We start from the raw sequence: 15,090 nt of genomic DNA, 5'->3' as shown, positions 1-15,090 counted from the left end.
TTTCAGTCATGACTGATGGATAGGAATCTCAGCATAGCACCACATGCGTGGCCATGTGAGATTCATTTTTCTCATCTCAACATCTCAAATCTGAGGGAGTGAGTCAGAAGGGATTTGCCATTCCTTGCCCTAAAATTGATTAGAATGCAGGAAATTGCATCTAAAATATACAAAATTTTCAGGGGGAGGGCCCACACACCAATTGTCTACCCACCAACCCCTGCCAAAAATGTGTTGCTGTGCCTCATCGTACACACTATGTACATATATAGTTCTATAGCATCCCAACTCTATAGCATGGTGGGAACTGGTGTGTATCGTAGTGTCCAATTACCAGCTAGCTGTGAGCACTGTTTGTAGTTTTCTTACCATGTTTGATTAGCAGGGTCAAGGTGCATTTTTTGGGGGGGTGTGGGGGGCCAAGACAGTGTCTGGCCCAGGGGTCCATAATTTCTTAATCCGCCCCTGATTGCCCTGTGTTTTATTAGTCTCTATGTAAATTCAAAAGCCCTAAAATGTGCATCAGGTCTTACATTTATTTGTACTTTAGAAATGTTTGACTTTCTATAATCAGCAGAATGTAATAATCACACATACACACACACACACACACACACACACACTCACACACACACACACACACACACACACACACACACACACACACACACACACACACACACACACACACACACACACACACACACACACACACACACACACACACACACGTGTAAAGTTCTCCATACAGGCCAGTGCAATGACTAGAACGGGTACAGTTTGGGGATCAATGACTAGAATGGCAAGGCAGACTAGAATGGGTACTTCTCTGCCTCTATGACTTCACAGTCAACTTTAAAAGCCACTCTGTCAACGCTGCAGAACTGATTTCATATTTAACATCCACTGAAAAACGCTACCGGAACATATTTTCCCCTTCAAAAAGTCTGCTTTCCATTTTGCTTATGTCCACTGTTTTCTTTTTCAAAGTCTATTCACACAAACATTGTTTTGGAACAAAAGGATTTTGGACGGCAGGTGCTACACCTAAAATTGAAGTGAAGTGAGTTTAAAAGACACAAAGACATCTGAAGTCACACAAAGGCACACAAAAATAACGAGGAAGGCAAAAAGGAAAGCATTGTGCAAAAGATTGTTGTTACAGCAGTCTGGAGTGTTTTACACGCTGGCATTGATTCGTTCTGCCCAGAGCTTCTCTTTCTGCTAACTCCATGTTTTCCTGTCACTTCAGTTAATAAAGGAGACGAACTAACACCCCGCTACGGTCATGTGAGGTCTACCCTGACTCTCTGTGGCTCTCTCTTTCTCCTCTCTCTGTCCCTTTTCACGCCTTATCAGTTCATTTTCAGATTTGCAATTTGCTTTTTTATCTGCCAGTTTTTCTTTCATTTGCTGTGGCTCAGCGCACCTTATTAAAATGTTGGGGGAAACTGCTCTTCAAAGGGGCTCTGTTTGCCTCGAGAGCGCGCCATCTAACAGGATATTAAGAAAAGGGAGACAGGAAAGGTGAGGGGGAAAGGGGTGAGGTATGCCACGGAGTCGTCATGATTCAACAGCATCCATTCTGCTCACCAGGAAAGGCAAAAGGAAGGGACAAACAGGAGAAAGGGGACCCAGTGGCAGGGAGAAAGGGGGGCCAGAATAGGGTCCTCATTGCATTGTATGTATTTGGTGAGGGGCCCCTTTCAGAGGTCTTTGTCCAGGGCCCAGTCAAACTTGTCAGCGACCCTGCTGCCCACCACCATTCAGCATGTGTCACTGAGCAGCCAGACAACAGGTTTGATATTATGAATTATCTGAGAATGCCACGGGCCGTGACTGCAATACCACTGCAAAACTGCAATAACAACCTCCCTGTGATGTCGGTTCACAGGGCAGTTTTCATGTTGACAGAAAGAAACTGTGAAGTAGGGAGAATGATTTTTGTGGAATTGATTGGAATTTTACTGTGAATTCACAAAAGCAGTTAACAGGACGACACAATGAAGAGAGCTGTTGCCATAGAGCCGTTTCCATGTTATGACTCAGTTTGTCACAGGTAGCTGCTAATGTAGGTGTTATGATGACACTTTGGCATTTTTAATTTTGCCCTTTTTAACAGCCAGAGGACATGGTCAGAAACACAAGGCACAAGTCCATTGCTATTAATCTTGTAGTTCAAGAGTTAAAAGAGAAGTTAAAAGAGTGACATTTACCGCTCCCTTTAAAAAGCCTGGTGTACCTAAACCTTTGCTAATTGCAAACAATCAAATCAAATGCCTACATAATGTTGAACCCTGTAAGACCGTACCTTTTCAAAAGAAACACATTATGCTTTAATATTTAATGAAGTGTGATGATTTATTCTATTCACAATGTAATGAGCAGGCTTCGGTATGTTGCTGTGTTGACAGGCACAAGGGGTTTTAATGTATTTTGAATGAAACTGTGAAAATGACAACATTGATAAATATACGTATACTGTGTGAGTTAATAATTGCTTTAATTACTCTTATACATTTCACAAATGGTGGATTTGGATTACAGGCACATTTTTCTCACCTGCCTCAAGAAATGGAATTAATGTTCACAGTCTTGGACAGGCCTACTCAGCTGGTGGCCTGAGAGCCACATGCGGTCAAGAAGAGCACCCCAGGTGTATTTGTATAGATTGTGGTTTTCATACTGCAGCAAAACACACAATTGTCTTGTGAATCTCTTGCTTGTCTTGTACATCGAACATTCAAGGTTGTTGAATTTAAGGATAGAAGAACATGTTCAAAAATTGCCATAACCATATGTTAGTTCTTGGTTGAAATCAAATGAAATTCTAATCGAAAAGCCCTGGTCTAAGTGTTAAGGCATCCTTGGAAGTGAGCAATTAATGCAGACACTGAAATAACAACTGTGGCATGAAACTAGCAAAGACAAGTGAGTCATCACAATGCTTGCCACCATGTTACAGAGAGACTTAATTCATTAAGATGCAGACACAGTAACATGGCAACAGACAACTTCATTTCAACAGTTCTTGAGTCATCACCATGTGAATTATCTTTTGAAAATAACTGAACTAATATCTGAAATCTAATTTCTATTGATCCAATGATGTCGACACAACATGTTCATCATAACACCAGCAACTGAATTGTTATAGGAGATAGAGATGAGAGTAGGAAAGGGAACGAACAAAACGAACAGGAATGGAACATATGATTTAGAAAGGAAAGGAAAAGAACAAAAAGAGGAGAACCATGAGTAATAGAACATTCCTCTGTCCTTCCTCTAGCCCTTGTCTGGTCTTCATTTTCTTTTTTAAAGATTTTTTTGGTGTTTTTTTTTTACTTTATTTGGTAGGACAGTGTTAGAGGTGGACAGGAAGCGAATTGGGAGAGAGACGGGGAGGGGTCTGCAAAGGACCCAGGCTGGGAATCGAATCCAGGTCAGCCGCATGGCAGGTTAGTGCACTACCCGTTAGCCACGGCAGGGCCCTGGTCTTCATTCTCATGTCATGCTGCCCCATGAGCATACATGATTGGTAGAGGAGCTGGCTATATCTATTTCATCTAGCTGTTCATTTTTAATTTTAGTTTTGGCTGTATTGATTGCTCTTAAGAACCGGGTCAAAAACGGCCCGAACACCACAAGTGGTATATTTTTTACTACAGCATTACAGAATTTTGAAAAAAAACATTTTGCTTGTTAAAATAGAGGTGGCTAACAAAGTCAAAAAGACCTCAATGCAAGAAACGTAACATAAGGGGTTCGTTTACACAGTCAAAGTTGAAACAGGTCGCTAATGACCCGAAGACCAGTGGAGGGCTAGCCTGATTGGTGGTGCAATGGCGGGCACTTGCAGGCAGACAGGCAGGCCCAACTGTGTCAGGACTTCCGCGTGGCTACTGGCTGAACGGCGTCCAGGTTTGCTGCGCCCCAGTCAGCACAGCAGAGCTGCCGTGTGCCGTCCCAGAGCTCCTGAGGAGGCAAAGCTGCTTAAACACAACACAGGACCCAGTGCAATCTGGCCGTGACAAAAGCATGCTGCCCTCCCAGTGCTAACCCCCCCCAGGCCGCCTCGCTGCTGCTTGCCTGCCAGCTGTAAATAAAGAACCACTCCTATCTGTCAGAAACACAACGCTTTGTCCCGCCATGCCTCAACTCCCTGTGTTTGTCTTTTGTCTATCCCTCCACCCTATATCTTTCCTTCATTTCTCTCTCTCTCTCTCTCTCTCTCTCTCTCTCTCTCTCTCTCTCTCTCTCTCTCTCTCTCTCTCTCACTCACTTCTGCACTCTCTCTTTCTCTCAGCCTTGCTCTTTTCTCTCTCTGCAGCATCACTCTTTCGCTCTCTTTCTTTCTCTCTCTATCTCTTTCTCTCTCACACACACGCACACAGACACGTCACACACACACACACACACACACACACACACACACACACACACACACACACACACACACACACACACACACACACACACACACACACACACACACACACACACACATGTGCACTTTCAAATTCTAATGTATGCACTGAACCATGTATGTACGTGTCAACTGGAAAACACAAGTCTCTTTTTGTTCATTGGCAAAACGTATGAAGAGCTAGCTCTGAACTCAAGTTATCGATAATTGAGGGAGAATCGGTGGTTGGGTAAGTCTCTTACACATTATTCATCAGGTTCCTTCTGGGAACCCACCAGGTTACCTTAACTGCTAGGACACCACTTCTGATTTGTAGTGCAAATCCCCTACCACAGACATACGTGCAAAATAATGTAGGTAGCTATCAACTACAGTGTTCTGTGAGTGTTGCTCTGGCATAGAGTTCTTAGAGGCAGAGGCGCATCTTGTCAGCAGGCAAGGCAGGCAGCCATTTGGGGCCCCCAAGCCTATAGGTGTTGAATAAGAGCTTCAGGCTAACAGACTTTAAACTACAGCAGTGATTTGTTGTAAATGTTCATTCTTTAGAATTTTCGCTTGGGGCCCCAACTTACCCTCTGCTCAGAGGGCAGACTTATCTTGTATCTATGAGATACAGTACCTCTGCTAGTGGATGAAGCTGCAATTTATCAGCCCACTCACTCTGTCCTCTGACTACCAGTAGGGCCAATGACAGAATTACTGGAGTGCGTCATTGCCTCAATCGTCCCCATCGACCCATTGGAAATTGGCTCCAAAACAGAAGGCAATTTGAATTTCCTGAGATTCTTGCACGATTGTGTCTCAGAGGCACTGTCTGTTTGTGCACTGTCACAGGCAGAATGGGCAAGCCCAGGCTAGCTCCGAGCTGTACTTGATACTTGTTTATGAGTTGGCAATATATTGCAATCAATATGTTTGCTGTAATGAGGTTTTCTGCACGGTCTATGACTGTGATACATAGAGAACTTAAGTCATTTGTTGACGCTATCCGTGGTGCTGAAGTTCATTGTAGATCCTTTTCCATTTTTCTTTATGCATTACAAAAAACAGGTAAAACTACTCCATTGGTTGACTGCATGCAGGGAATGGTGTATTTCTTAGCTTAATTCACGTATTCACTTAATCGGATAGCTCTCTTTTCAGAGGATGACCCATAAACTCCCCATAAGCCTCTTTTTCAACTAATTACCCCTAAACCATTTATACATTAGGAGGACAATCGCCCTCCTTTTTGCCCAGAACCTCTTCTTAAACTGATATTTCTGCTAAACTGAACTCACAGGCTAAGGCCATGCATGTGCAGAAGGCAGATTTCTCTTCCTGATCAGAGTGTAGCAATTGTGAAGGTCACCACTGCCATATTCTCTGCATGTTCAGTAGAAGTCTTTGGGCAACACAGGTACTGCAGCCAGATAATTAAGATTCTGTGTGAGACCTTGTTACCAGTCAATGCCTGGCATCAGACGAAGCTAGGTTTTCCCCCTCCATTATACTAATTCATGTCTTTGACCTGGAAATGTCACCTTCCTTGTTTCGCCTACTAAGATGTTAAAATGTGTAGTTACTGTGGCCTTTTGAATGTGTAATGTTATCAGCTTGATACATTAAGAGACTTGATAGATTGTAGTGGCAACCCCAAACATAATGTCTAAATTGATTTATGCAGCTTGTCAGAACTGTGTATTGTGATTGTGTGAAGCGCATGATTGATGTTTCAGTTTGCTTCAATAGGGTGTACTTTATTTTCGGAGCAACATAATGAAATACAAGAACTCTCTAAGTCATACATGACGTTCGGTCATTCAGTGAAGGATGAGCCAGTCTCCTGGGCTGATACAGATTGGATCAATATGTCTCTGTTTTTAATATTGGCCAGGAAATAGACCATTGATCATTTCATATAGACCAACTCATGGAGCCATTGTTCTAAGCAAAATGACTATATTACATGTGTGATACTGGTCTCTGCCTGAGGTTTCTTCCTGACTACAGGGGGTCTTTTTTTCTCAGACCTCACTGAGCTTTTTTTCCCCCTCACAAACTATGAATCAAGCGAAAGGGAGTTTTTCCTCACCCCTGATGCCACCAGGGGCCGCACCTGAGCGCCCAATCTCTGTGTGACTATCTATGACTTATGATAGGCCCAGCCACTATGGACCTTACACATCTAAGAATCCTGGTCCTAACCTACGTTGACCTTATGACTCTACATTCTCTGTCTATCTCTTCTTCCTCTGCCTTCCTGCTTTTTCTGCCTCTCCTCTATACCTCTCCATTTAAATCTATCTCTCCTCTCCTTTTAAATCTATCTCTAACAATGTTTTTTCCCATTTGTTAAGCACTTTGAGTTACATGCCTTGTATGACACAGTGCTATACAAATACAATTATTATATTATTATAAATTATTATACTATGTGGGATAAAAGGTATCAATCACAATATTTCACAGTAATTCATATGCAGTACTTTAAGAAACCTGTACCCGTATTATTTCATTCTCAGTCAGCTTTGGACAGCGTTTATGTTGAAGCCATGACATGTAGATTTCAGATTTTCGGTTGAGAGTTACAACATCACAAAGCTATCAATTCTCCTACATCAGGCCAGGGCTGATGCAGAATGGATCGATAGATACGTGGCCAAGAAAAAGACTATTGATCATTTCATGTATTAACTCATGGAAGCATTGTATTTTAAGTAAAATGGATACCTAATATGTGGGAGGAAATGTTATAGTTACAACATTCCATACAATATGTATGCATAAATATGAACTAAAAGACATTAAAGTAGTCATAATATTTCATACTTGCACATTCCTATTCAGCATAGGCACAACTTTTAGATTTAGACATTTCTGTTGTGGTCACAAAATGACTCACTTGCGAACTACTGGTCAAATGTACAGTGCACAGCAATAATGAATACACCCCTGTTGAAAAGTAACATTTTGAACATTAATTCAATGAGCACACAAGGTCAAGGTAGTAGGGGTGTCGTGGTTTGGGGCTGTGTGAATGCCATCAACTGTAGGAAGCTGAATTTCTACAAAGAAAAGTGCTTGTCATCATGTACCGTGACTACTGAAGCAGATCATGATCCTCTCTATGGGAGTTTAATAGGGGTGTGCTCACTTATGCACCAGCATAATTTCACAAAAATAGAAAAAAATGTCATCAAAGTTATTCTATTGACCTTACTTTTCTGTTGTAAGACAGATGTTGTATTAAACTTACAATATGCACATTTTGGAAATTACTAATAATGCTTATTGAAATATTGTTCAAAATGTAACTTTTCAACAGGGGTGTACTCATTATTGCTGTGCACATATCAAGCAGGGTGTAAGTCAAGAAGGAATGTGAACTTCAGCTACAACTCATGAGACATTCTTCAGTCGTGCATGCTAAATCACATCACCATCCTATGGCCTCTTTGTACAGATGGGCCAGCCAACGGCCTATTCACTCATTGCTAAGACTTAACAATATCATAACGTTATGACGCTATGACGTTACCAGGAGCTTTGAATAACAGATAACGACTTGGTCAATACAAATTTTGTGACAGTAAGGCTAGAACAGTCATATTGGCTCTGTGCACAGACGTTAAGCTCACCTTACCGTGTCACCTTGTACCCATAACACTACAGCCCAGTGACCTGTGCTCTACTGGTTTTCTCAGGAGCATGCGCACACACACACACACACACACACACACACACACACACACACACACACACACACACACACACACACACACACACACACACACACACACACACACAAGCACAAACAGAGAGAGAGAGAGAGAGAGAGAGAGAGAGAGAGAGAGAGAGAGAGAGAGAGAGAGAGAGAGAGAGAGAGAGAGAGATTACAGATTCTCCGAATGACCTTTGGCATCTGTCCAGGATCATGTCTGTAGTGATTAATATTAAGACGATCTTGTAATCTCTATTATGGAACCAAGCATTTGACTTTGGCCACTGTTTTGTCTGCCTGCCAGTTGGCTTTTCATTGCTTTAAGATGCCCCTGTCACCATCAGATGTGACCTACATACACAGCACGATGCCTCCCTCCAACTTAAATCTTCTGTCTGTACAGCTTCACCGGTGTGCAAACTTTAAAGGTTTCCTTGAAGGCAAAGACAGAAGTGAACAAGTTGCAACAAAATAATGTCAATGTTATTGATAAAGACACCATTTGGCAACATTTATTCAGACGGTTCATCTGCCAATGCCTTGTTGGTTTAATAGCCTCCTTGACTTAGCCATTGATCCAACAACCTCTTCACTCTACTCTTCCCTCTAGGCTCAAGGATACAATGGATGACTATGAAAAGAGGTTAAAGATTTTAAATAATGGAAGGCTTCCTTGGAGACGTGAGAGAGAAACTGTACAAGATTGATCTGAAGAGAGCACACAGTGCTCTTCAGAATTTGTGACACCTCAATTTGTCAAAAGAAAATAAACACAAGGTTGTTCAGTCAGAATTGGGACACCATAGTCTGGTGTAAAATAGGCTGCTGTGGTTCATATAGCACAAAAAAGCAAACACCTCTGTCAAGCAGTGGGGTCTGATTTGGCAATCAGAAAGAGTGCTGCCAGATATCTCTTAGGAAAATTAGCTGGAAGAGTTATTTTCGGTTTATAATCCGGATCTAGGGATTTTCACCACCGACTTATGTCGCATAATCAAACAGGCCCTCACTCACGCGGCTGAGCCAACATAAAAGAAGAGGTGAGAGCAATCATACTCCTCCTCAAAGCAGCAGCCACTGCTGGAGGGGCAACGACCAAGGTTGCTGAAGACCAACCTCAAGGTCTAAGGGCTGTTTTGGACCATTAAGTCTGCATGTTTTAGTGAGCCAGTGCTACCAAAAAAACATGGCACTGGCAAACGTCTCCACCACTGTCCAGCCAGACATTACACCAGAAGTTCCAGTGAATGTGAACGACCACCTCCTGTCACGGTCAGGTTACACAATGCTGGCCGCCATCATTGGTGTCTTTTCAGTCGCCGGTGTACTCTTGAACGTCACAGTGATCGTGGTGACGCTTCGTCACAGGCAGCTTCGTCAGCCACTGAACTATGCCCTGGTGAACCTGGCGGTGGCGGATCTGGGCTGTGCCCTGTTTGGAGGACTCCCCACAACAGTGACCAATTCCATGGGCTACTTCAGCCTGGGCAGGATTGGATGTGTGCTTGAGGGCTTTGCAGTGGCTTTCTTTGGTGAGTTACCTCAGTTGTAAGTATAGGAACTAATTCACCTTTCCTTTATTATGTCAAGACTACGTACTGTTCTCGGGGTGGGTAATGGTTATAAACTGTGAGCTGGTGGCATGTTGATTTTTGAAAATGTGTTTGGAATGTTAGAGTATTTGGCATTGTCTTTTTGCCATATCTTGAAATCATGACAACAGCACAAAAACATCATTCTCGTCAAAACATTCTTTGCTTTAGTAAACTCATTAATATGATTTTTTAGGGGCTGTCTGGCTGCCACTCTTCTTTCTCAGTGAATTCATATAGATGAGTAGGCTTTGAGTTTACCACTAATGCTTTTTCACAGAAGTACAAGAGATGACAACTATTTTATCCACATAGGTATTGCTGGCCTCTGTTCGGTAGCGGTCATCGCAGTGGACCGGTGTATGGTGGTATGCAGGCCGCTGGGGATGGTCACATTCCAGACCACCCACGCGGTAGCCGGAGTAGTCTTCTCCTGGGTGTGGTCCTTCATTTGGAATACACCTCCTCTCTTTGGTTGGGGCAGCTATGAGCTGGAGGGAGTTCGGACCTCCTGTGCCCCAGACTGGTACAGCAGAGATGCGGGGAACATGTCTTACATCGTGTGCTACTTCCTCCTGTGTTTCGCTGTACCGTTCTCCATCATCATGGTGTCCTACTCTAAACTACTGTGGACACTCCGACAGGTAAAACCGTACAGTGGGTCTATGCAATGGGCAGCTTGACAGAATGAGAGCCTCATATTTGTACATTTTGCAAAACAATCAGTGAATATTGTTAATGTAATGTGGATCAAAACAAATGTTGAGTTGTACACAGGTGAGCACAGCGTGCAACACCTAGAACGTACGAAATACATTCAAAACTCTAAGTGCAAAATATGCTGTGCAATGCTGTATATTAATTTGATTCCTATTAAAATGTAACTTCTAAATATTACTCAGTAATAACCAATGTTTTTTCAATAGTAGTAGTAGTAGTAGTAGTATTTAATATTGTTAAGGTATATGAGGGCATTGTGTGGAGGTCATAATAACTTCCCTTTCCTCATGTAGGTGGCAAAGCTCCAGATGTCTGAGGGGGGGAGCACGGCCAAGGCAGAGTTGCAGGTGGCTCGTATGGTGGTGGTGATGGTGATGGCTTTCCTTGTCACCTGGCTGCCCTACGCCTCCTTCGCACTCTCTGTTATCTTCATTCCCAACCTGTACATCGACCCAGTCATCGCCACGGTGCCCATGTACCTGGCCAAGAGCAGCACCATCTTCAACCCTATCATATACATCTTCATGAACCGACAGGTGAGGTGGACCAAGGAACAGAGTGTTACATTCAAATGCATGGTCAAGAAGCTTACTTCAGTATCAGGGCTTTTTCTGAACGGGGAAATAGGGGCGCTCCACCCTCATACCTCCGCGGGTGCACCCTCATACTTTTTTTAATATATAAATTACTTTTTTGAGCGCCCATATTAAATTCCCCCCTTCACCCCCCCGCAACCTGCCATGATGCTCCCTCATGCCAAAAAATCCTAGAAAAATCCCTGAGTATTGTTTGTAGTAGTAGGCAGCGATGTACAAAATGGACTCATTAGTTACAATCTAGGGCCAGATATTCAAAATGACCTTGTTCTACCTGCCCAATTAAAACAGGTAATCTTTCAACCAGCCAATCACGTGGCTGAACTTGACAGGCGAAGCCAAGATGTTTGGCAAATGTGCCTGGATTGTAACCAAAGAATCAATTTTGGTCATCACTGGTAGTAAGAAAGTAATGTTTGACTATAGGTTTCAATCATGTAGCACTGTCTTCTTTTTTTAGGTATTTTTTGGGTCTTTTTTTACTTTATTGATGACAGGACAGTATGAGAGGTGGACAGGAAGCAAATTGGGAGAGAGATGGGGAGGGGTCGGCAAATGACCCTGGGAAGGGAATTGAACCTGGGTCGCCCGCTTGGCAGACATGTGCCCTACCCTTAGGGCAAGGCAGGGCCTCTGTCTTCAACCTCAACCCCATCTTCAACCTTATCATATATATGTACATCTTCGTGTACAGACAGGAGAGCTGGACCACACCTGTAGTCATGGTTGTGACGCAAATGTGGCCTAATGATTGGGGAGTTGCTTTTGGGATCATGGTTGCAGGTTTTAATCTCACCCTAATGGGATATTGGCTAAGTGATCACCAGCAGCTGTTCATCACCTGCTCCTATATTGCTCCAGGACTATAACTAGTACCTATAGCTGGAATTCACCTTGGATAAAAGCATGAGGGAAGTGAAGCATTATGAAATAATGACCAAGGAACCATATCATATTCTATTATGTTTCATAAATCACGTTTGGCAGTGTTAATTCAACACTTCTGAGTGTTAAACTCTCTACATGCTGAATTAACACTGCAATGTGCTGTACAGAAGGTTACTGTAATATTGTTTTGATTCAGAAAGCACAGTTTGGATAGGTTTCGGACATATGGCTCTGGTTATCCAAAGCCTCGCTCTGCAATTTACTTGAATTTGCAACACATTTCTTTTCCTTCTAGTTTCGGGACTGTGCCGTACCTTTCTTGCTCTGTGGAAGAAACCCATGGGCCTCTGAGCCAGAGGCATCAGAGGCAGAGACTACAGTGTCATCGGTCAGCAAGAGCAACAAGGTCTTGCCTTCCTGAACATCACTGGACACTCTGAGACAGGGAGGTCAAACTCAGGCGCGGGGGCCACATTTGGCCCGCAGTCATATTATTTGGTCCGGGAGATCACTCCACATGTGTATTACAGTTGGCCCACATACATCAGTAATGTAAGTGAGCCCAGACCAGTATCTCATACTCATATGCAACAGAATATGTGCAAGGCAGGCACATTTGATCTACCATATATGATGGGAATGAGTGTTTCACATGCGTGTATGCACAATTTTAACCCATTTTTAAAATAATAAATAAATATTGACTTTTTGACTTAGTCCCAGATTAGCCCATTTTTAAAATAATAAATAAATATTGACTTATTGACTTTGTCCCAGATTTTGGTTTTGGCCCAGTGTAAATTTGAGTTTGACATCCCTGCTCTGAGATGTCAGTCATATCATATGACTCATATGTACAGTAGATGCATGGAGGCCTGCCTTCCTGGTAGCCACTGGATGCATCTAAAAGCTATACTTATTCCAGCCAATCACTCAATCAGCTTCTTAAAGACACGTTTCAAAATAAGAGTATATTTCTGTACCATATATATATATTGCATGCAATCAGTGCACATGTGATTTGGAGTTATTTGGCTTGCAGTTTATGACCCATATAGCCATCCGTGGGTTGAGATAAATAGGGTGGCCTATTCATTAAGGTTTTAAAAAGTAAGTTTCTCATAGGGTTTGAAAAAAAGGTTAAGTGAGGAAACTTCCATTAATTAATTCATTCCTTCATTCCTTCATTCCTTCCCTCCTTCATTCATTCATTCATTCATTCATTCATTCATTCATTCATTCATTCATTCATTCAGTCATTCATTCATTCATTCATATTATATGAACTTGGATAATCAAAAAGGACCTGTTTAAGGAGTGTTGGATAAAGATTTCCACTGGGGTTGGAATATGGGTGTAATATAGGCCTACATTCATTCAAACGCCTCTGTTCTATTTACGTATTTTAATTGCCTTGTTGCTCTGAAAAATAAATAATTTCTACTGTTTGTATGCTATTTTAAACTGTTCAGTGCCAGCTATTTGAAATGCCAGATACAGAGCTTCTCTCTCAGAAACTTAACTCAGTGTGTAAATACTGTAAGCTTATCACTGAAGAATGGATTTTTCCCTCTGTGTATACCGCAATTGCATCTTCACACCACAGTTTAAGAAATTACCACACGTCTGACTGTGGGGAAAAAAAAACGTATTTTGTGTGAGACAGATAAAAGGGGGCAAAAGTCAGAAGTTGAGAAAGAATCATATAGAAAACTGTTTAAATGTGAGGGTTTACTGTGTACAAGGCCTCTTGAGCCCAGATCCACCCAGCGCAAACCCCCAGAGGCTTGTGAACAATGGAGGAATAAAATCTCCCTGTCACAGAGCAGACCCAGGGGTTTGAGCAGCTTAGCACACAGCCAATCGGACTGGGTTGCGCTCACAACCAATTAAATTATATGCAAAGCGCACATGAAAGGAAGAGGGAATCTCTGGATTTTCCCCCAGCACACCACTCACTTCCCACCTCCTACCACCTCCCACCTCCACCCACCCTCAATCCAAACTCATGAAAGTAGTGGAGGTTTTTCTTTCCCTCAGAAGTTTGTGGGTGAGTCCAAAGCTTTAGTCAAGCTTCACTGTTTGCTTACTGACTTGTTTGCCAAGAACTTTAAATGCAGTTTTTGTGTTCCTTGTTTACTGCTTTTAAGAGGCAGGCATCTTCACCACAGACATCAAAGTAACTGCACAGGTGTTATGCACTTTGTTATAATTCTATATTCTATATTCTATATCTATATATAATTCTATTCTTCCAATTGGGGCAGATATGTTGGTTATAGTCAAAGCCAGGGGTTCCCAACCTTTTGTGACTTGGGGCCCACTTGAAAATCCCAGAAATGTTGGCAGCCCACCTCTGACCCAACAAACAATAGGCCTACAGTACAACGCAAATAAATAGTCAACAGCAACAGGAGGTTGCAATGTCCGCAGGAACAGGAGGTTGCAATGTCTCTCCGCTTCGATAGGCACTAGACAATATAATTCAGGAGATAACTTGGACTTTATTTCACTGCCCACTTTTTCAAAAAAGAAAAGAAAAGTTAAACACACTGAAGAAGGCACATGCCAAAACGTGTTTAAAAAATAAATAAAAAAACATGTTATGCAAGCAAGGTGCAGCCTCTTTTTTTGAAAAACTGAGTTGAACAGTTTTGCCAGCATCATCATAGCCTGCTCCAAGCTGAACGATTCACTGCCCACTTGCAATACCTTTGTGGCCCACCAGTGGGCCCATAGGTATGGAGTCACCACAGCGGGTTTATATACAGCGTCCAAAACTCGTCATCTGAGCCATGCCGGCAGTTCACCTAGGGGCGCTGTCGAGGGAATGCGGGCAATTGACCCGTCCAGAATTGACATCATCACTGAATGCGTGCGCATTGTTGATTCAAACACATCAGAGAGGTTTTAAGAGTATTACGAGAGACTCCACTCTTCTTGGTGGCACTGCACTCGAGGGGCACCAACGGAGGAGTGCAGACTACATTCAGAATATAGGGTAAAATAGGGAGTGGGTAGGCTGTATGTAAAACAGGCTGTGAACACACACCCACACACACACACACACACACACACACACACACACACACACACACACACACACACACACACACACACACACACACACACACACACACACACACACGAACAGACAGTGCACAC

General features: G+C 42.7%; 1 protein-coding gene across 1 annotated transcript; it reads left to right on the top strand.

Annotated features, from left to right (window-relative positions):
* Window positions 1–9,315: 9,315 nt before the first annotated feature.
* Window positions 9,316–12,576, top strand: parapinopsina (parapinopsin a). Its single transcript, XM_063209476.1, has 4 exons — window positions 9,316–9,661; window positions 10,037–10,365; window positions 10,735–10,977; window positions 12,221–12,576. The coding sequence occupies exons 1-4, from the start codon at window positions 9,316–9,318 to the stop codon at window positions 12,344–12,346; spliced, it is 1,044 nt and encodes a 347-aa protein (XP_063065546.1). The 3' UTR covers window positions 12,347–12,576.
* The last annotated feature ends 2,514 nt before the right edge of the window (window positions 12,577–15,090 follow it).

The sequence above is a fragment of the Engraulis encrasicolus genome, chromosome 10 (assembly GCF_034702125.1).
Source record: "Engraulis encrasicolus isolate BLACKSEA-1 chromosome 10, IST_EnEncr_1.0, whole genome shotgun sequence".
In the NCBI taxonomy this organism is placed as follows: domain Eukaryota; kingdom Metazoa; phylum Chordata; class Actinopteri; order Clupeiformes; family Engraulidae; genus Engraulis; species Engraulis encrasicolus.
Note: the sequence above shows the minus strand (reverse complement) of the source record. Positions and strands in the feature narration are given on the sequence as shown.

What these genes read in the sequence shown, in the direction of transcription:
- parapinopsina (XM_063209476.1), top strand. Translation starts at nt 9,316, where the DNA reads ATGGCACTGGCAAACGTCTCCACCACTGTCCAGCCAGACATTACACCA. An exon ending in TACTGTGGACACTCCGACAG is followed by an intron (nt 10,366 to 10,734) that starts GTAAAACCGTAC and finishes TTCCTCATGTAG; the next exon opens with GTGGCAAAGCTCCAGATGTC. An exon ending in ACATCTTCATGAACCGACAG is followed by an intron (nt 10,978 to 12,220) that starts GTGAGGTGGACC and finishes TTTTCCTTCTAG; the next exon opens with TTTCGGGACTGTGCCGTACC.